We start from the raw sequence: 22,371 nt of genomic DNA, 5'->3' as shown, positions 1-22,371 counted from the left end.
GATCCGTCGGTTCCGAATATTCATAGATGGAGTATTTAATGCCATTAAATACTTGATCCGTTTACGTACTATTTGTGTGACCCTACGGGTTCAGTCAAGAGTAAGCTGTGGATTAATATCATTAATTCCACTTGAACTGAAGCGGCCTCTAGCTAGGCATTCAGCTCACTTGATCTCACTGAATTATTAACTTGTTAATTAATACTGAACCGCATTTATTAGACTTAACATAGAATGCATACTTGGACCAAGGGCATTATTTCCTTCATCCTCCCACTTGTCCTTAGGGACAAGTGTGCATTTCCTAATTCCTTTGTCGCTCGATGCTTGCTCTTGAACATAAGGTAAGAGTTGTCATCCTTATTATGTCCAGAGGTGTTCCTTGGTTTCAGAGTTCAACTGATCAAATAAACAGATAATCATAGCCTATGATTCATCCGAGCACGGCCATGCATTTCACAGTTTCTAGCTCTCCGAGTGGCCTTGTACAACTTTTAAGCATCTCATCCCGATTTATGGGAGGACAATCCCAATCTTGCGATCTTGAGATTAGACTTCGTTTGATAGGTGATTACCTGAGCGTTGCCTTTATAGCCTCCTTTTACGGTGCGACGGTTGGTCAATGTCAAAGCAACCAGTTCTCAAACAAGTAATCTCAAATCACTCAGGTATTGAGGATTTAGTGTCTAATAATTTAATGAAATTTACTTATGACAGACTTTCATCTCTTACAGTAAAGTTTCATAGGTCTTGTCCGATACTAGTCTTCCCAAAGTAAGTATCTATGCAAATGATTATGACATTGCCATGTCCACATAGTTCAAGAAACAGAACTACTAGTCATCTTGCATTCTAATCGTCTAACGTTTTCTATGCGTCCAATTTTATAGAAAACTCCGATTAGGGACCATTTTCAACCTTTGACATTCAAGTTCACTTGATAGACATTTCTTAGTCACAGGACTGGTCCTGACAGTCTATCTTGAATATATCGTCAAGTTGAAGGGACTCATCATTTAATAAACCACAAATTAAATGGAAAAATGAATTTCTTTCATTTATTGTGAATGATTAACCAATAATGTTTTACAAAGATTTAAACTCTAAAACTTTAAAACATTAAACAGAGACATCAAAGCCATTCTCCAATATGCTTGATTCCCATAGCTGCAGTGTGCGAGTTGTGCTTCGCTTGCGGCAGAGGTTTAGTTAATGGATCTGATATGTTGTCATCAGTTCCAATTTTGCTTATCTCGACTTCTTTTCTTTCAACGAACTCTCGTAGAAGGTGAAATCTACGAAGTACATGCTTGACTCTCTGGTGGTGTCTAGGCTCTTTTGCCTGTGCAATAGCTCCGTTATTATCACAATACAGGGCTATTGGTCCTTTAATGGAGGGGACTACACCAAGTTCTCCTATGAACTTCCTTAGCCATATAGCTTCCTTTGCTGCTTCATGTGCAGCAATGTACTCCGCTTCAGTTGTAGAATCCGCAATGGTGCTTTGCTTAGCACTTTTCCAGCTTACTGCTCCTCCGTTGAGGCAGAAGACAAACCCAGACTGTGATCTGAAATCATCTTTGTCGGTTTGGAAACTTGCGTCCGTATAGCCTTTAACAATTAATTCATCATCTCCACCATAGACCAGGAAGTCATCTTTGTGCCTTTTCAGGTACTTCAGAATGTTCTTGGCAGCAGTCCAATGCGCCTCTCCTGGGTCTGACTGGTATCTGCTCGTAGCACTGAGTGCGTACGCAACATCCGGGCGTGTACATATCATAGCATACATTATTGAACCAATCAATGATGCATATGGAATCCCACTCATTCGTCTACGCTCATCAAGTGTTTTTGGGCACTGAGTCTTGCTTAGAGTCATTCCATGAGACATGGGTAGGTAGCCTCGCTTGGAGTCCGCCATCTTGAACCTATCAAGCACCTTATTAATATAAGTGCTTTGACTAAGTCCAATCATCCTTTTAGATCTATCTCTATAAATCTTGATGCCCAATATGTACTGTGCTTCTCCTAGATCCTTCATCGAAAAACATTTCCCAAGCCAAATCTTGACAGAGTTCAACATAGGAATGTCATTTCCGATAAGCAATATGTCGTCGACATATAATACTAGGAAAGCAATTTTGCTCCCACTGACCTTCTTGTATACACAAGATTCGTCCGCGTTCTTGATGAAACCAAAGTCACTGACTGCTTCATCAAAACGTATATTCCAGCTCCTGGATGCCTGCTTCAATTCGTAGATTGACTTCTTTAGCTTGCATACCTTTTTAGCATTCTTTGGATCCTCAAAACCTTCAGGCTGTGTCATAAACACAGTTTCTGTTAAAACGCCGTTTAAGAAAGCAGTTTTGACATCCATCTGCCATATTTCGTAATCGTAATATGCAGCGATTGCTAACATTATTCGAATAGACTTTAGCATTGCAACTGGTGAAAAAGTTTCATCGTAATCCACACCGTGGACTTGCCTGTAACCTTTTGCAACCAATCTAGCTTTGAAAACTTCAAGTTTCCCATCCTTGTCCTTTTTCAGTTTGAAAACCCATTTGCTTCCAATGGCTTGGTAGCCATCTGGCAAATCGACCAAATCCCATACTTGGTTTTCAGACATGGAGTCTAATTCAGATTGCATGGCTTCTTGCCATTGCTTGGAGCTAGGGCTCGTCATAGCTTGCTTGTAAGTCGCAGGTTCATCACTTTCAAGTAATAGAACGTCATAGCTCTCGTTCGTCAAAATACCTAAGTACCTTTCCGGTTGAGATCTATATCTTTGCGATCTACGCGGGGTAACATTTTTAGATTGACCATGATTCTCACCAGATTCTTCTAAAGATCTCTGAGTTTCATCCTGAATGTCATCTTGAGCATTCTCTAGAGTTTGTTGTTCGACTCGAATTTCTTCGAGGTCTACTTTTCTCCCACTTGTCATTTTGGAAATGTGATCCTTCTCCAAAAAGACACCATCTCGAGCAACAAACACTTTGTTCTCAGATGTATTGTAGAAGTAATACCCCTTTGTTTCCTTTGGATAGCCCACAAGGATACATTTGTCAGATTTTGGATGAAGTTTGTCTGAAATTAATCGTTTGACGTATACTTCACATCCCCAAATCTTAAGAAAAGACACATTTGGAGGTTTTCCAAACCATAATTCGTATGGAGTCTTTTCGACAGCTTTAGACGGAGCTCTATTTATAGTGAGTGCAGCTGTATTTAGTGCATGTCCCCAAAATTCTAATGGAAGTTCGGCCTGACCCATCATTGACCTGACCATGTCTAGCAAGGTTCTGTTCCTCCGTTCTGACACACCGTTCCGGAGGAGTCAATTCTGATAGAATTCCACATTCTTTCAGATGGTCATCAAATTCATAGCTCAGATATTCACCGCCTCTATCAGACCGCAGTGCCTTAATCTTCTTGCCTAATTGATTCTCTACTTCACTCTGAAATTCCTTGAATTTGTCAAAGGATTCAGACTTATGCTTCATTAGGTAGACATAACCATACCTACTGAAGTCATCAGTGAAAGTGATAAAGTAGCTGAAACCACCTCTAGCATTTGTACTCATTGGTCCACATACATCTGTATGGATTAAACCCAATAGTTCATTTGCTCTTTCTCCGACTTTAGAGAAAGGTTGCTTTGTCATTTTGCCAAGTAAACATGATTCGCATTTACCATAATCCTCTAAGTCAAATGGTTCTAGAATTCCTTCCCTTTGAAGTCTTTCTAAGCGTTTCAAGTTTATATGGCCTAATCGACAATGCCACAGATAGGTGAGATCTGAATCATCCTTTTTGGCCTTTTTGGTATTTATGTTATATACTTGTTTGTCGTGATCTAATAAATAAAGTCCATTGACTAATCTAGCAGATCCATAAAACATCTCTTTAAAATAAAACGAACAACTATTGTCTTTTATTATAAAGGAAAATCCCTTAGCATCTAAGCAAGAAACTGAAATGATGTTTTTAGTAAGACTTGGAACATGGAAACATTCTTCCAGTTCCAAAACTAGCCCGGAGGGCAACGACAAATAGTAAGTTCCTACGGCTAATGCAGCAATCCGTGCTCCATTTCCCACTCGTAGGTCGACTTCTCCCTTGCTTAACTTTCTACTTCTTCTTAGTCCCTGTGGATTGGAACATAAGTGTGAGCCACAACCTGTATCTAATACCCAAGAAGTTGAATTAGCAAGTATACAGTCTATAACGAAAATACCTGAAGATGGAACGACTGTTCCGTTCTTCTGATCTTCCTTTAGCTTTGGACATTCTCTTTTGTAATGGCCTATTCCATCACAATAAAGACAGCTTGATGTGGACTTGTCCTGCTTTGATTTAGCATTGCCCTTGGACTTTCCACCTTTCTTGAATGGTCTCTTTCTAGCCTTGAGTAAATCTTTGGCTTCACATTCCAGTACTATTTCAGCCTTTCTGACAAGGTGAATAAATTCTGCAACTGTTTCTTCTCTTGGTTCACTTAGGTATTGTTGCTTGAAGCGACCAAACCCACTGTGTAGTGAATTGAGCAAGACAGAGACTGCCATCCTTTCGCTTATTGGTGTTCCTAGTAGACTTAGGCGATCAAAATATGAACACATATGATCCACATGGAACCTCAGTGGGACGCCTACCCTCTGTTTAGTGCGAAGGAGCTGAACATGTGTTTCTTGGACCTCCATCCTATAACACCTGTTGGGAGAACTAACCTTTAGACCAGACATTGATTCAATCAACTCATGGACGTTCAGGTCCCTGTCCTCCGTACTTCCACGACAGATATCCCTCAGATTCTTGATGAGCGTAAAAGGTTCATAAGCTACAAACCTTCTAGCCCAATCATCAGGGATATTGTTCAGCATGAGACTCATAACCTTTTTGAGATCCGCATCCCAGGCGTAAAATCTCTCAGGGGTCATGTCTCTGGCATAGTAGCTTGGCATGGGATGTGATAGTACATACTCAAGTCCATTGAGTTTGACTATTTCAACTAGCTTAGCTTCCCATTCAAGAAAATTTGTCAGGTTCAGCTTGACCATAAGCTCAGAACCCATGATGATGTTTTGATTGTTGTTTGCCATATTAAAACTACAATTGAAAAGAATAAACAAATAAATAACCATTCACAGTTTCTCTTAATAAACTTAAATTCTAGCATACATGCATAATTCAATGTTTATTAAGCATTTTATTCAAGTTATGTGTTCCGGCAGGTGTGAATAAAATGATTCCAAGATCCTAAAATCATTGAAGAACTAAGCACAGTTTGTCGACTTAATCCTAGAACATCTTAGGTAAGCAAAAGCCTTTTGCTAATAGTCTAGAAACTATTCTTGGTTGATAGGTACGTCTAAGAACTTATTAGGTAAACCTATCGAATTTGCCACGACATAAAAGGACTCCTTACTTATATCGTTGAGTTTCACCAAAACTAACATGTACTCACAATTATTTGTGTACCTTGCCCCTTTAGGACCAATAAGTAACACCTCGCTGAGCGAAAACTATTACTAGATTGATGTAAAGGATATCCAAGCAAGTGTATATTTTGGCATGGCACCTTTTAACTCAATTTTTAGGTTTGGAACTTAAGGCTCTTACTATGTTGGTTAGATTTTAAGTGAACTAAAATCCTTAATCATGCAACATAATCAAGCTTTTGATCTCATGCATTTTAAGACATATTTAAAACAATAAATAACTTAAAAACATGCATAAGATATTTGTGATCTAGTATGGCCCGACTTCATCTTGAAGCTTTGACTTCAAAGTCCGTCTTGAAAATCTCCGTGGGAGGCACCATTTTCTTCAAATAGGATAAGCTATAACTAATTACAACTATTTGATGGTACGCAGACCATTTTTGAATTGAAAAATAACTTTGGTGCTTTAGACCAATTACATTCAAATTAATGGTACGCAGACCATATTTTCTATCCTATTTGGGCCATACTAGTCACTTCATAACCTGCAAAACAGTACATATACAATATATACCATTCACCCATTCATTATCATGAATGGCCCACATAGCTGGTTAGTAAAACACATTATGCATCACGTAAACATTTGCAGCAATTAATCAAGGGCACCAATAATCTACCAATTATTCAGCCCTTATTAATTCTAATCAAGTTGTTTTAACCTTAAGGATTTGTAGACCTAATCAAGAGTTTATGACTAAAAAGCGCTCCCACTTAAACCAATAAATTCATATGCTTTACCAATTTTAAACATAAAATTGTATTTCTAGTCTAACCGGAAACATACAAATTTAATTAAAATTTAAAGCTCATATAAATTTATAATTGAATCCAAAAATTTAATTTAATTTCAGTCGCATTTAAATTAATTCATGATTTTAATTTTAGTAAAATAATTAGAATAAATTTCATTTATTATAATTATAATATTCAAAATTAAAATCCAAGAAATTAATTCAAATTATTAATTTTAAAATTAATTAAAATTATGTGAACTGAAATTTTCAAATTAAACATTCAAAACGATCTAATCGTAACGCAAACACCCTACTCGTTGCACGCCCATGGACCGTACGCACACAGCCATTGCTGGCCATGTGCGCGCAGCCCATGCGCTCGTCGCATAGCTGCTGCTGTCCTATCGCAAGCCTCCGCACAGCGCCCCATCGCACGCGTGCTATCGCTCGCAGTGCGCGCGCGCGAGATCGCTCGCTGGGCGCGCTGGCTCGCTCGCTGAGCGCGCGAGCCATCGCTCGCTGGGGCGCGACATCGCTCGCTGGGCGAGCGACATCGCGCGCTGCGCGCTGCGCGCGCGAGCAGTGCTGGGCGCAGCGCTCGTGGCACGCGAGCTTGCGCTCGCTGCGCGCGAGGCTGCGCGCACTTGTGCGAGGCAGCGCGCGTTGTGGCGCAGCTCGCTTGCTGCCCACACGCGACTGCCTTGGCTCGCCCTTCGCCCATGCCCATTCGTTCATTGCTCGTGGCACACGACACAAGGCAGGGCTGCTGCCTTGTGCTCGTGCACTACGCTCTAGCTCATTGCATTCGTGCCGCACGGGCGACGAGCTCCCTTGCTCGTCGTCGCATGCCCGCATTATACAACACCCCTTAAGGGTAACACGAAGCGTCCATTGCTTCGTGCGTGCAAGTTATTTGAACGAATTGCATAAAAATTTAAAATTTATATTTAAAATTAATGACAAATTAATAAATATTATTAATTTCATAATTTTAGGGCGAAAAATCGAAAATTTATTATCCAATTGATTTCCGATTGATATGGATTCAAGTCTAGGTCATAAAAATTTAAAATTTATCGTAAATTTACAATTTTTATGGTGGTTTTTAATCATAGGTTTCTAATTAAATTACAATTAATTATGAAAATCAAATTAATTCTAAATTATTCTAATTTTCAACAAATTAATCATAATTACAAATTAGATTGCATAATTAACAAGACTAGGCATTCAAACTTGTTAAACATATGCAGTAGGTCAATCAAAAATTCAAGATTTATCAACAAGAATCGCAAATATTTAATTTAACATCTTAAATTTACGAAATTTTGCATTCGAAAAACTAAAACCTTCGAAAAGTCATAGTTAGGCTTCGAATTTGAGAATTCTGGGTTCGGCAGAAAAATACTGTTTTTGTCAAAATTTTAGAATGCCTTTTACATGCGGAATTGACACAAAAATCACTCAATTCGGATGAGTAATGAAGAAACTGCCGAAAAACTGCGTACATATAATTAAATAAACGCAATTTGCAATTAATTAACAATTACGAAAATTAATCACCCCTTTTAATTCTTGCAAATTTGTAATATTTAACCATGTTCATGCAATTTAGATTATGAAAATAATAAGGGGCTCGTGATACCACTGTTGGGTTATGATACATATGACATTACATAGATCATGCGGAAACAACCATCAACCCAGGACAACATATTATTTACACATAATCATATAGCATAATTTAGATGCATACTCTTTGTTGCGTGCCCTCCCTAGCTGCGCCCGAACCGAACAAGAACAAGTCTTTAGGACTCCAAGTGTCGTCCCTCCGTAGATAGTCCACAGCACGTCCGGATCCGCCTTAAGATTGACCAACTAGAATCGCCCTTAAGGTACTAGAAAATTTCGGCACTTTTGAGCAAGATGTATGTTTTAATTTTCTCTCAAAAAACTCACTTTTGAATACTCTGAAAACTTATGTATAAATTATGACCCCTAGGCCTTTATTTATAGAGTTATGGAAAAGGAATCGTAATCCTAGTAGGATGCGAATTAATTGGAATTAGAATCCTACATGAATTCTATTTAATTAATTTATCCAATTAGGAATAGAAATTTAATCATACACTGACTCTTGTAGATTCAGGAATCACTCATGAGCACAAACTCACACACACACGGCAGCCACAAGGGCTGCCCATGCGCGTGCGAGCAGCAGCCCGCGTAGCACGGCCCACGCAGCCGCGGCCCTTGGCGCGCGCTGGGCCTGCCTTGCGGTAGGCCTGGGCGCTGCCTTGGCTGGGCTTGTGGCGCGCATGCTTGCTGGGCGATTGGCCCCGGCTTCGTGCTGGGCCTTCGTCCGGCAAGCCTCGTCCGATGCTAATTCGTACGATACGCTTCCGATTAAATTTCCATTTCCGGAATCTATTTCCGATACGAACAATATTTAATATTTCCGATTCCGGAATTAATTTCCGTTTCGAACAAATATTTAATATTTCCGTTTCCGGAATTATTTTCCGATTCCGGCAATATTTCCGATTCTGACAATATTTCCGTTTCCGGTAATATTTCCGATTCTGGTAATATTTCCATTTCCAATAATATTTTCCGATACGTACCATGTTTCCGTTTCCGGCAACATCTACGACTTGGATAATATTCATATTTCCGATACGATCCATATTTCCGTTTCCGGCAATATCATCGTTTCCGGAGTATTCATTTCTTGCCTGTGACGATCTTAGCTCCCACTGAAACCAAGATCCGTCGGTTCCGAATATTCATAGATGGAGTATTTAATGCCATTAAATACTTGATCCGTTTACGTACTATTTGTGTGACCCTACGGGTTCAGTCAAGAGTAAGCTGTGGATTAATATCATTAATTCCACTTGAACTGAAGCGGCCTCTAGCTAGGCATTCAGCTCACTTGATCTCACTGAATTATTAACTTGTTAATTAATACTGAACCGCATTTATTAGACTTAACATAGAATGCATACTTGGACCAAGGGCATTATTTCCTTCATCTACGACTTGGATAATATTTATATTTCCGATACGATCCATATTTCCGTTTCCGGCAATATCATCGTTTCCGGAGTATTCATTTCTTGCCTGTGACGATCTCAGCTCCCACTGAAACCAAGATCCGTCGATTCCGAATATCCATAAATGGAGTATTTAATACCATTAAATACTTGATCCGTTTACGTACTATTTGTGTGACCCTACGGGTTCAGTCAAGAGTAAGCTGTGGATTAATATAATTAATTCCACTTGAACTGAAGAGGCCTCTAGTCGATCAGGCATTCAGCTCACTTAATCACACTGAATTATTAACTTGTTAATTAATACTGAACCGCATTTATTAGACTTAATATTATATGCATACTTGGACCAAGGGCACTATTTCCTTCACAAAGAAGGCTGTTGTTGCTTGGGATTCTCTTTGTCTACCTAAGATTTGTGGTGGCCGGAACCTGAAGGATCTCACTGTATGGAATAAGGCAGCAGTGATCAAACATTGTTGGGCCTTATCCATGAAGCATGACAGGCTTTGGGTCAAATGGATCCATGTGTACTCTGTAAAGAATAGAGATTTCTGGACAATGGACATTCCTGCTGGGTTGACTTGGTCCTTGAGGAAAATATGGGCTGGTAGAGATGTTGTTCTGAGCACTGGTGGGTTTGATCAGTTTCAGCATGCTGGTAAGTATAGCATTCAGAAAATGTACAAGCATTTGAGGCATTACAGTAGCACAGTGCAGTGGAAAAGGATCACTTGTAATAGTAAAGCTACCCCTAAAGCAATCTTTGTCACTTGGTTAGCTCTGCTGAACAGATTAGCTACAAAGGATAGGCTAGTCAAGTGGAACTTGAATGTGGATAAGCAGTGTGTTTTGTGTCAGGAAAAGGAGGAGACTGTTCAGCACTTATTTTTTGAGTGCAATTACTCCAGTTCAAACTGGAAAGTGGTTTTGCAGAGAATTGGTGTTGGTGTTCAAAGGAATACATGGGAAGAAGAAGTTATGTGGGCAGCTAAAAAGAGCAGAGGTTCTAGAGCTAAGGATAAAGTTTGCAGCTATGCTTTCACTGAAACTATCTATGCAGTGTGGCTTCAAAGAAATGCCAAGCTATTTAGAAATACTCTTGACTCTAGTGTAGCTGTTAGTAATAGGATTCTTTACCATATTGCTTGTAGAAGTGATGATAGTATGAGGAGTTGTATACATTAGAGTCTGTGTAGGTGTTTGTTGTTGAGTTCTCTTCCTGTCCATGTTGGATTGTGAAGTAACTCTGGTGTATTTGGTGTGTTTGGTGTGTTGGTGTATTTTTGTTCTTGGTAAGTAATAAAATCATTTATTTGCCAAAAAAAAATCATTTTATTTGCCAAAAAAATATTAATAAAAAATTTACCATTTATAAAAACGGTAAAAGTAATCCGAAACGACTTTATAAGAAAAACGGTGCAAGTATTTCGGGACGGAGAGAGTAATCTGTTTATCTAGCTGTGAAAAAAAAAATAGCATTTGGTAGCACGAGGTGAGAAAGTCTTAATATATACTGGATATACCATTAAAATGGTATACTAAGGATAAAATAGTAACTTTAAGTGGGTTTTTTGAATTTGGCCCACCAATTATTTATTTTCCTTTATTTTTGTACTTCTCTCTCTAAACTTCTGAAATCAAATTTCAAAAAAAATTATTTTTCCTTTTTTTTAATTGCAAGTGTAAAGAGTATTTAATTTGTTAAAATTTTCTCTCTCTTCTAAACTCACCTCCTCCAAACGCTCTCTGCTTCAATTCTTCAAGCCATTGCTATGAGGTTGCAATCAATTCAAACCAGTTGGGCCAAGTTACTTGCAAAGGTCCAAATTGGAAAGATCCGTTTCGAAATTGGGCATTTGGAATTCCGGAGAGAGAGATAGAGTTGCGGAAAGCAAAGTGAAAGAGGGCCAAAACCAGAGGAGAATGGGAGATCAAAAGGTGGATTTCCAGTAATCAAACATAAGCATAAGCTTCAATTCAATCATCTCAAAGGAATCGATCTTATTACTGTAACTATCTTTCACCTCTTCCTCGTTATGTGTTCAATTTTATTTGTGTGTTGAATTTGGTTTGTTTTTTGTGAACTTGAATTTTCCTGATAATATGTTCTAACATGTGAAATTGGTGCTATAATTTATTTAATTTGGGAACAAATTACCGAAATACTTAGGCTTTGAGCTATAATTTAGTGAATTGAGAATTTCTTGTTTGCGAATTATGACTTTTCAAATATGGAGGATTGATGTTCTATTATGTCATAATTGGTGCTAGAATTTATTCAATTTGTTGGGTGCAAATTACTGGAATCCTTAGGGTCTGAGTTATAATTTAGAGAATTGAGAATATTTTTCGAGAATTTTGGCTTATCAAATATAGGGAATTCCAGATTTGTAGGGTGTTAAAAAAAAGGGGGATGTTAATTGTTTTGTAGTTAGATGGGATGATCAGGGGATTATATTGGCGGTAAAAGAAGTAGTTTTGTTTCTAGAATTCTAGGGTTTGATCATATAACTCGTAAATCAACTAATTCCGGTGTTGACTGATTCCCTAATCACCCCCAAGAACCTCGAGCCGAGAAAGGTGAATTGTAACATGAAAATAGTATTATTTTTTTTGTCTAACTTAGCAAATTAGATAGCGAATTGTGAACGCATACCCAGTCTCATACTAGCGAATCAGGTAACAATTGGTCATGGTCATCGTCTCATAGACCCTTCAACATTGTAATAGAGATGTAAAAATACGGTTTTCGTAGGGATTAGAACGTTATGAATACTCAGGCACCTGTTAGTGGTTTATGTAGGTTGGATTCTGTAGTAGACCAATAAGAGATGAACTCCTTGAAAGCAACCATATCGAACCCTAAATTACTAATTAATTAGTCTGAGACTTTCTCGCAGTGCAGTCGTCCTTTGAACATTTTTTTGGTACCCAGAGAACTGTTTCAGCTATTGGAACTGTTGGTTTTGATAATTTACCACTGTCCGAGAGGTAAATTGTGTTAGCTATTGAAGAATTCCAGTGTTCTCTTTATATAGTTAGTTTTGCGGATCAAGATTTGAGAGAGCAAGGACTAGAGTAGCGGAGGAACAATAGCAGCTGCAGCAGGTGAGAGAAATTAGGATAGAAGAGTATAAGAATCCTAGAGGAGTGGAATTGGACTCCTTCTAGGATCTTGCAACTTCTTGTGAACTTGAACATCTTCATTTTGGGGGTATTTTTTGTTGGGTAAAACTCACTGCTTTTATTCTGTTTTACTTCTTTGAATAATGTTTTGGTCACTCGTATTCAATCTCATCTGTTTTTCTCTTGTCATGCAAGTTTTTGGCCGCACATGGTGTTGCAGGATCATTTCCTTTGGCATTTAACCACCTAAATAAGGTTTGTTTCACAGATCTTTACTTGGGTCGGGTAGAAGTGTATGATTTTGTTTTTCGTATGGTTCAGAGGTTTCCTAGCATCAAGGAACTCTGTGAAACAGGTAACAAACGTTGTTGTTTTCTTAGCATTTTTGCGTGAGTGATTGAATAAACTATATTGTGTCATCATTAGTGGTTTTCTTGGAAGACTTGGAACAAATATCATATCGGATATATGTTCATGAATTTAATTTAAGATTCGCATATATTCTCATGACCGTTACTCCATTAGCCAACATGAAAATTGTTAGTGTAAGCTTAGTCACATAATTTACATGACTGCAGTTCTTCTATCTTTCCTGAGATCACTTACTGCAGTAAGGGGGATTGTGAGGTTGAAGTGAGTTCATGGTTAGGGCAGAGATTAAAGTCAATGGCGGTGTTGAATCGGTTTGGAATGCTCTCACAAATTATGAATCCTTGTTGATTTTGTCCCTAATCATGTTTGTATGCGGAGATTAAAGTCAATGTCCATGTCAAAAATTCCTGATGTTTGAGATATTTGTATGGGGATCTATATGCAAGTACTATATGGGCATCTAATGAAAAACTGAAAAATAGAGGAAACTTCAGCACAACAGCAATGTGCACACTGCCAGCTGGATACAAATATTCATTTGCGAAGCATAACAGTAAGGATGTCCTCATTCTAGCCAGGGGTTTACAGAGTTTGTTCGCCCAAGTCGTTGCAACTATGCTTGTTCAAAGGAGGTCGTAAAGCCTGCTGCAACTCCAACTCCATCTTCCCCTTCAACTGGAACTCAATCTATTGCAGCTCTTAGAGATCGTCTCTTGTTTCTCCTTTGCAAAGTGTAGATTATTGAGTGTTTTAATTCTTTTAGTTGTTTTTGGTCAATACCTCAAAACCGTAAATGCCACAACAGAGAGTACTCTCTCCCATTGTTCTCTACTACCTTTGCATGCGTGTATAAATCAATATAATTCATGCGTGTACTTCATGCAAGTGATTTCTTCCACTTTACCTGCATACTTCAATGTTTCTTCTCAAGACTGAGCTCATGGTGGCAGGTCACACCAGGAATGCTAAAACCTCTACTTGATTCGATCATATCAGTATCATTTTCTGTGAAGCATAGGGGAACACCATTCTAATATATATGTTCTTGGGTTGTTATAATCTAGAACACATCACGACAAGAAATTTCCTCACATTGACTTGTGAGTACCAAATATATTGTTTGGTAGCAAATAAAAAAAAAAATCACGCTGACTTGTGAGTATCAAACTATATTGCTTGGTACCAAATTTCCAAAACTATTTTACAAGATACCAAATACATTTGGTATCCAATCCAAATTTTCTATGATTCTTCCTTTTTAGCTCGATCGTTGCTCACCCCAATTGGCTCATTCAAATGTCTTGAAATTTTCCTACGATGATCTTTTATGATTCATAATAGGAAAGGTATTTATGATTATGTTTTGAATAATCTGTTCTGAGCCTAGAAAAGATCCTCTCAGGGAAGGGCTGGAAATATCTTATAAGAAAATCGACCAAATATTGGATTAATATTACCAAATTTTCCTTGGAAGTTTGGATTGAAAATTGGGCTCGGATAATGAATTTGTGGAGTTTTGAATTGGGAAACAGAATTGGAATTTTGTTTTACTTGAAAATTGTGCTCAAGTTTTGCACTAATATCAATTGAATTATGCCCTTTGCAATTAGACCTGGTTATTGGGCGGGTCGGGTCAGGGTCGGTGCGGGTCAAAAGAGGGTCCGGTATTAAAAGGGTCATTTTTAGCGGGTCGATAATGGGTGGGTCAAAAGCGGGTCGCGGGTTAATAGCGGGTCATTAGTAGGCGCTTAGGCGGGTCAATAACCGAGCAATGAAAAATGAAAAACAAAAGAGTCATGTGCAAGTACAAGTGAATACGAAGCTATACAAGTAATTTTTTGTACCATTACTATTTTAATTTTCAAAATAATTGTAGTATAAGTTTGACCCTATAATGACCCTCTCCAATAAAGGCCCTGTCCAATAAGAGCCCTGCCCAATAAAAGCCCTATTAACTTGACCTTAACCCTATATACATTGGACTACCCTGTCCAATAACCAGGTCTATTTGCAATCAGTCGCTTGCACTAATATCAATCTCTCAAATCTATTGGCGGTATCGTCGTAGGAATTCCAGGGAGACATAAATGTGGTTCTTATTATTATATACTCCCTCTGTATTTATTTAAGGGATACACTTCCCTTTTTTCCGACCGTATTTATTTAAGAGATACATTTTCCATTTTTAGTAACTTATCAACTCCATCATCTAATTAAATAATACATCTAATTTACCTTATGACCCATCATCCTATTATACAAATAATTTCAGAAACCCACCCCACCTCCCACCCCCAAAATTACATGGTCCCCACTTATTTACTTATTAAAATATCTACTCAACCTCACTTGATTTATTATTTTATTTCAGTCAATTCTTCTCCTTAATACCCGTGGCGGGCCAAATGTATCCCTTAAATAAGTACGGATGGATTAATTTTTGTTGTTAATTAATATCTTATAATATCATATCTATTGGATTAATTTCATAGTTTTGTTGCATATATGTTTTGAATAATGAACTTAGATGTTTAGAAAATCGACTTGTTATACGTTTAATAACTAAACATACGCTTATATTTTTAAATGCAAACATAGTTATATAATTAATATTAATCATTTTATCAAGTCAAAGACTTTAACATTCAAATAACCATCATATTTGTTTTATTATAAGGAAAAATTAACGTTAATAATCTCAACTATCGATGATCTTTCAATTTTAATCCCAACTATAGTTTATTCTAGAATAATCCTAATTATATAGCTAGCCTTCTTTAAACAGTCTTCCTAATTTAAAAACTTGTTATTGCCTGTCATTTCATTAAATGTGGCCCACTGAACCTAGCGTCCCCTTTTTTCTTCATCTTCTTCAATATTCTACCTTCTTCCATGGATACAGTGGCTTTTTCACCTTCTTCCTTTCACCGTCTCTACGCACCACAAGGCAACAAGAAAATTAACAATTGCATGTCTAGTTACAATTGGGCAATCAGCCACACCAATTGTAAACTGATAACAACCATGTGTAGATCCGGCTAGATTTAAGCAACCCATATGTAATTACTACTGAGCAATAGACGAAACAACCTGGGTTGATGAGGATGAATTGAAAGGGAAATCAAGATTAATAGACCCCCCCAAGGGTGATAAAAGAATACGGGAGTTTGAATCATTTTGGGTTTAACGGGAAAAGTGAGGACATTGAAGAAGAATAGATGAACAATCTGGAGAATTAACTGAAGGAAATAATGCCCTTGGTCCAAGTATGCATTCTATGTTAAGTCTAATAAATGCGGTTCAGTATTAATTGACAAGTTAATAATTCAGTGAGATCAAGTGAGCTGAATGCCTAGCTAGAGGCCGCTTCAGTTCAAGTGGAATTAATGATATTAATCCACAGCTTACTCTTGACTGAACCCGTAGGGTCACACAAATAGTACGTAAACGGATCAGGTATCTAATGGCATTAGATACTCTATCTATGAATATTCGGAACCGACGGATCTTGGTTTCAGTGGGAGCTAAGATCGTCACAGGCAAGAAATGAATACTCCGGAAACGATGATATTGCCGGAAACGGAAATATGGATCGTATCGGAAATATAAATATTATCCAAGTCGTAGATGTTGCCGGAAACGGAAACATGGTACGTATCGGAAATGGAAATATTGCCAGAATCGGAAATATTGCCGGAAACGGAAATATTGTCAGAATCGGAAATATTACCGGAATCGGAAAATAATTCCGGAAACGGAAATATTAAATATTTGTTCGAAACGGAAATTAATTCCGGAATCGGAAATATTAAATATTGTTCGTATCGGAAATGAATTCCGGAATCGGAAAATTTAATCGGAAGCGCATCGTACGAATAAGCATCGGACGAGGCCTGCCGGACGAGGCCCAGCACGAAGCCAGGCCATCGCCCAGCAAGCCAAGCGCGCCGCACAAACAGCAAGGCCAGGCCCAGCAGGCTGCGCGCAGCGCGCGCGGGCGCTGAGTGGGCTGCTGCTCGCGCGCACGCATGAGGCCCATCGTGGCTGTCGTGCGTGTGTGTGCAAGTGTTTGTGTTCGTGCACGTTTCCTAAAACATGCAGAGTTCGGTTAATGATTAAATTCCTAATTCTAATTGATAAATTAATTAAATTAGAGTTCTTGTAGGATTCTAGGTTTGATCAATTTGTATCTGAATAGGATTTCGATTCCCTTTCCATACCGCTATAAATATGAGGCTAGGGCTCACAATTTATAACACAAGTTTCAAAGTATTCAAAGTGAGTTTTTGAGAGAAAATTCAAACACACATCTTGCTCAAATTGCCGAAATTTTATAGTACCTTAAGGGCGATTCTAGTTGGTCAATCTTAAGGCGGATCCGGACGTGCTGTGGACTATCTACGGAGGGACGACACTTGGAGTCCTAAAGACTTGTTCTTGTTCGGTTCGGGCGCAGCTAGGGAAGGCACGCAACAAAGAGTATGCATCTATTCTATGCTAAATGATTATGTGTAAATAATATGTATTCCTGGGTTTATGGTTTTTTCCGCATGATTTATGAATTGTCATATGTATCATAACCTAACAGTGGTATCACGAGCCCCTTATTATTTTCATAATCTAAATTGCATGAACATGGTTAAATATTACAAATTTGCAAGAATTAAAAGGGTGATTAATTTTCGTAATTGTTAATTAATTGCAAATTGCGTTTATTTAATTATACGTACGCAGTTTTTCGGCAGTTTCTTCGTTACTCATCCGAATTGAGTGATTTTTGTGTCAATTCCGCATGTAAAAGGCATTCTAAAAATTTTGACAAAAATAGTTTTTTTCTGCCGAACCCAGAATTCTCAAATTCGAAGCCTAACTATGACTTTTCGAAGGTTTTAGTTTTTCGAATGCAAAATTTCGTAAATTTAAGATGTTAAATTAAATATTTGCGATTCTTGTTGATAAATCTTGAATTTTTGATTGACCTACTGCATATGTTTAACAAGTTTGAATGCCTAGTCTTGTTAATTATGCAATCTAATTATTAATTATGATTAATTTGTTGAAAATTAGAATAATTTAGAATTAATTTGATTTTCATAATTAATTGTAATTTAATTAGAAACCTATGATTAAAAACCACCATAAAAATTGTAAATTTACGATAAATTTTAAATTTTTATGACCTAGACTTGAATCCATATCAATCGGAAATCGATTGGATAATAAATTTTCGATTTTTTCGCCCTAAAATTATGAAATTAATATTATTTATTAATTTGTCATTAATTTTAAATATAAATTTTAAATTTTATGCGATTCGTTCATAAAACTTGCACGCACGAAGCAATGGACGCTTCGTGTTACCCTTAAGGGGTGTTGTATAATGCGGGCATGCGACGAAGAGCAAGGGAGCTCGTCGCCCGTGCGGCACGAATGCAATGAGCAAGGGCGTAGTGCACGAGCACAAGGCAGCAGCCCTGCCTTGTGTCGTGTGCCACGAGCAATGAACGAATGGGCATGGGCGAAGAGCGAGCCAAGGCAGTCGCGTGTGGGCAGCAAGCGAGCTGCGCCACAACGCGCGCTGCCTCGCACAAGAGCGCGCAGCCTCGCGCGCAGCGAGCGCAAGCTAGCGTGCCACGAGCGCTGCGCCCAGCATTACTCGCGCGCACAGCGAGCGATGTCGCCCGCCCAGCGAGCGATGTCGCGCCCCAGCGAGCGATGGCTCGCGCGCCCAGCGAGCGATGTCGCGCGCCCAGCGAGCGATGTCGCGCGCCCAGCGAGCGATGTCGCGCGCCCAGCGAGCGATGTCGCGCGCGCGCACTGCGAGCGATAGCTCGCGTGCGATGAGCGCTGGCGCGCGCAGCGAGCACCAATGCGTGCGGAGGCTTGCGATAGGGAAGCAGCAGCTATGCGACGAGCGCATGGGCTGCGCGCACATGGCCAGCAATGGCTGTGTGCGTACGGCCCATGGGCGTGCAACGCGTAGGGTGTTTGCGTTACGATTAGATCGTTTTGAATGTTTAATTTGAAAATTTCAGTTCACGTAATTTTAATTAATTTTAAAATTAATAATTTGAATTATTTTCTTGGATTTTAATTTTGAATATTATAATTATAATAAATGTTATTTATTCTAATTATTTTACTAAAATTAAAATCATGAATTAATTTAAATACGACTGAAATTAAATTAAATTTTTGGATTCAATTATAAATTTATATGAGCTTTAAATTTTAATTAAATTTGTATGTTTCCGGTTAGACTAGAAATACATTTTTATGTTTAAAATTGGTAAAGCATATGAATTTATTGGTTTAAGTGGGAGCGCTTTTTAGTCATAAACTCTAGATTAGGTCTACAAATCCTTAAGGTTAAAACAACTTGATTAGAATTAATAAGGACTGAATAATTGGTAGATTATTGGTGCCCTTGATTAATTGCTGCAAATGTTTACGTGATGCATAATGTGTTTTACTAACCAGCTATGTGGGCCATTCATGATAATGAATGGGTGAATGGTATATATTGTATATGTACTGTTTTGCAGGTTATGAAGTGACTAGTATGGCCCAAATAGGATAGAAAATATGGTCTGCGTACCATTAATTTGAATGTAATTGGTCTAAAGTACCAAAGTTATTTTTCAATTCAAATATGGTCTGCGAACCATCAAATAGTTGTAATTAGTTATAGCTTATCCTATTTGAAGAAAATGGTGCCTCCCACGGAGATTTTCAAGACGGACTTTGAAGTCAAAGCTTCAAGATGAAGTCGGGCCATACTAGATCACAAATATCTTATGCATGTTTTAAGTTATTTATTGTTTTAAATATGTCTTAAAATGCATGAGATCAAAAGCTTGATTATGTTGCATGATTAAGGATTTTAGTTCACTTAAAATCTAACCAACATAGTAAGAGCCTTAAGTTCCAAACTTAAAAATTGAGTTAAAAGGTGCCATGCCAAAATATACACTTGCTTGGATATCCTTTACATCAATCTAGTAATAGTTTTCGCTCAGCGAGGTGTTACTTATTGGTCCTAAAGGGGCAAGGTACACAAATAATTGTGAGTACATGTTAGTTTTGGTGAAACTCAACGATATAAGTAAGGAGTCCTTTTATGTCGTGGCAAATTCGATAGGTTTACCTAATAAGTTCTTAGACGTACCTATCAACCAAGAATAGTTTCTAGACTATTAGCAAAAGGCTTTTGCTTACCTAAGATGTTCTAGGATTAAGTCGACAAACTGTGCTTAGTTCTTCAATGATTTTAGGATCTTGGAATCATTTTATTCACACCTGCCGGAACACATAACTTGAATAAAATGCTTAATAAACATTGAATTATGCATGTATGCTAGAATTTAAGTTTATTAAGAGAAACTGTGAATGGTTATTTATTTGTTTATTCTTTTCAATTGTAGTTTTTAATATGGCAAACAACAATTCATTCAACATTCGATCAATTCTCGAAAAGGAGAAGTTGAACGGGAAAAACTTCCTTGACTGGCAAAGGAACTTGCAAATAGTTCTTATGCAGGAAGAAAAGGAGTATGTCCTAGATGAGGCGATGCCCGAAGCTGCAGGCGACGGGGTCACTCAGGCAGCCCTCAATCGTTGGATTGATGCCAACAAAGATGTGAAATGTCTAATGCTCGCCACCATGAGTGCGGATCTGCAGAAAACGTTCATCAACTCAGATGCTTTCACAATCATCAGTGAGTTGAAGAACATGTTCCAAGATCTGGCTCGAGTCGAAAGATTCGAGACTCATAGGCAAATTCTTGAGACCAAGCTTAAGAAAGGCGAGCCCGTAAGTCCACATGTTCTCAAAATGATTGGACTCATTGAGAATATGAGTCGGCTGGATCAGCAATTTTCTCAGGAAATGGCTATAGACACCATCCTCCATTCTCTTCATAGCGGGTATGATCAGTTCAAACTGAACTACAGTATGAATAGTCTGGACAAAACGCTCACTGAGCTTCACGGTATGCTGAAGACCGCTGAAAAGACGCTCAAAAGTGATAAGCAGGATGTGCTTATGGTGCGTGGGGGCAAGTTCAAGAAATCTGGAAAGAAGAGGAATGCTAAGAAAGGTGGCAACAAGGCCAGCCCAACTAAGCAAACTGGCGCCAAATCTGCAAAGAGAAAGGTCAGTCAACCCACTTCTGAATCCGAATGCTTCTACTGCAAGAAGAAGGGGCATTGGAAGAGAGATTGCTTGAAGCTAAAGGAAGATCAGAAGAACGGAACAGTCGTTCCATCTTCAGGTATTTTCGTTATAGACTGTATACTTGCTAATTCAACTTCTTGGGTATTAGATACAGGTTGTGGCTCACACTTATGTTCCAATCCACAGGGACTAAGAAGAAGTAGAAAGTTAAGCAAGGGTGAAGTCGACCTACGAGTGGGAAATGGAGCACGGATTGCTGCATTAGCTGTAGGAACTTACTATTTGTCGTTGCCCTCCGGGCTAGTTTTGGAACTGGAAGAATGTTTCCATGTTCCAAGTCTTACTAAAAACATCATTTCAGTTTCTTGCTTAGATGCTAAGGGATTTTCCTTTATAATAAAAGACAATAGTTGTTCGTTTTATTTTAAAGAGATGTTTTATGGATCTGCTAGATTAGTCAATGGACTTTATTTATTAGATCACGACAAACAAGTATATAACATAAATACCAAAAAGGCCAAAAAGGATGATTCAGATCTCACCTATCTGTGGCATTGTCGATTAGGCCATATAAACTTGAAACGCTTAGAAAGACTTCAAAGGGAAGGAATTCTAGAACCATTTAACTTAGAGGATTATGGTAAATGCGAATCATGTTTACTTGGCAAAATGACAAAGCAACCTTTCTCTAAAGTTGGAGAAAGAGCAAATGAACTATTGGGTTTAATCCATACAGATGTATGTGGACCAATGAGTACAAATGCTAGAGGTGGTTTCAGCTACTTTATCACTTTCACTGATGACTTCAGTAGGTATGGTTATGTCTACCTAATGAAGCATAAGTCTGAATCCTTTGACAAATTCAAGGAATTTCAGAGTGAAGTAGAGAATCAATTAGGCAAGAAGATCAAGGCACTGCGGTCTGATAGAGGCGGTGAATATCTGAGCTATGAATTTGATGACCATCTGAAAGAATGTGGAATTCTATCAGAATTGACTCCTCCTGGAACACCACAATGGAACGGTGTGTCAGAACGGAGGAACAGAACCTTGCTAGACATGGTCAGGTCAATGATGGGTCAGGCCGAACTTCCATTTGAATTTTGGGGACATGCACTAAATACAGCTGCACTCACTATAAATAGAGCTCCGTCTAAAGCTGTCGAAAAGACTCCATACGAATTATGGTTTGGAAAGCCTCCAAATGTGTCTTTTCTTAAGATTTGGGGATGTGAAGTATACGTCAAACGATTAATTTCAGACAAACTTCATCCAAAATCTGACAAATGTATCCTTGTGGGCTATCCAAAGGAAACAAAGGGGTATTACTTCTACAATACATCTGAGAACAAAGTGTTTGTTGCTCGAGATGGTGTCTTTTTGGAGAAGGATCA

At 38.3% G+C, this 22,371-nt stretch overlaps 1 protein-coding gene and 1 long non-coding RNA gene across 2 annotated transcripts; both read left to right on the top strand.

The window, feature by feature from the left end:
• The first annotated feature begins 9,792 nt into the window (after positions 1–9,792).
• On the top strand, positions 9,793–10,488 carry LOC110800688 (uncharacterized). Its single transcript, XM_022005995.2, has one exon. It carries the CDS (start codon positions 9,793–9,795, stop codon positions 10,486–10,488), a length of 696 nt encoding a protein of 231 aa, XP_021861687.2.
• Positions 10,489–10,948: 460 nt separating this feature from the next.
• On the top strand, positions 10,949–13,699 carry LOC110800683 (uncharacterized). Its single transcript, XR_002536717.2, has 2 exons — positions 10,949–11,312; positions 12,342–13,699. It is a non-coding gene; the product is annotated as an uncharacterized lncRNA (long non-coding RNA).
• The last annotated feature ends 8,672 nt before the right edge of the window (positions 13,700–22,371 follow it).

The sequence above is a fragment of the Spinacia oleracea genome, chromosome 6, assembly GCF_020520425.1.
Source record: "Spinacia oleracea cultivar Varoflay chromosome 6, BTI_SOV_V1, whole genome shotgun sequence".
Taxonomy (NCBI): Eukaryota; Viridiplantae; Streptophyta; class Magnoliopsida; order Caryophyllales; family Amaranthaceae; genus Spinacia; species Spinacia oleracea.
Note: the sequence above shows the minus strand (reverse complement) of the source record. Positions and strands in the feature narration are given on the sequence as shown.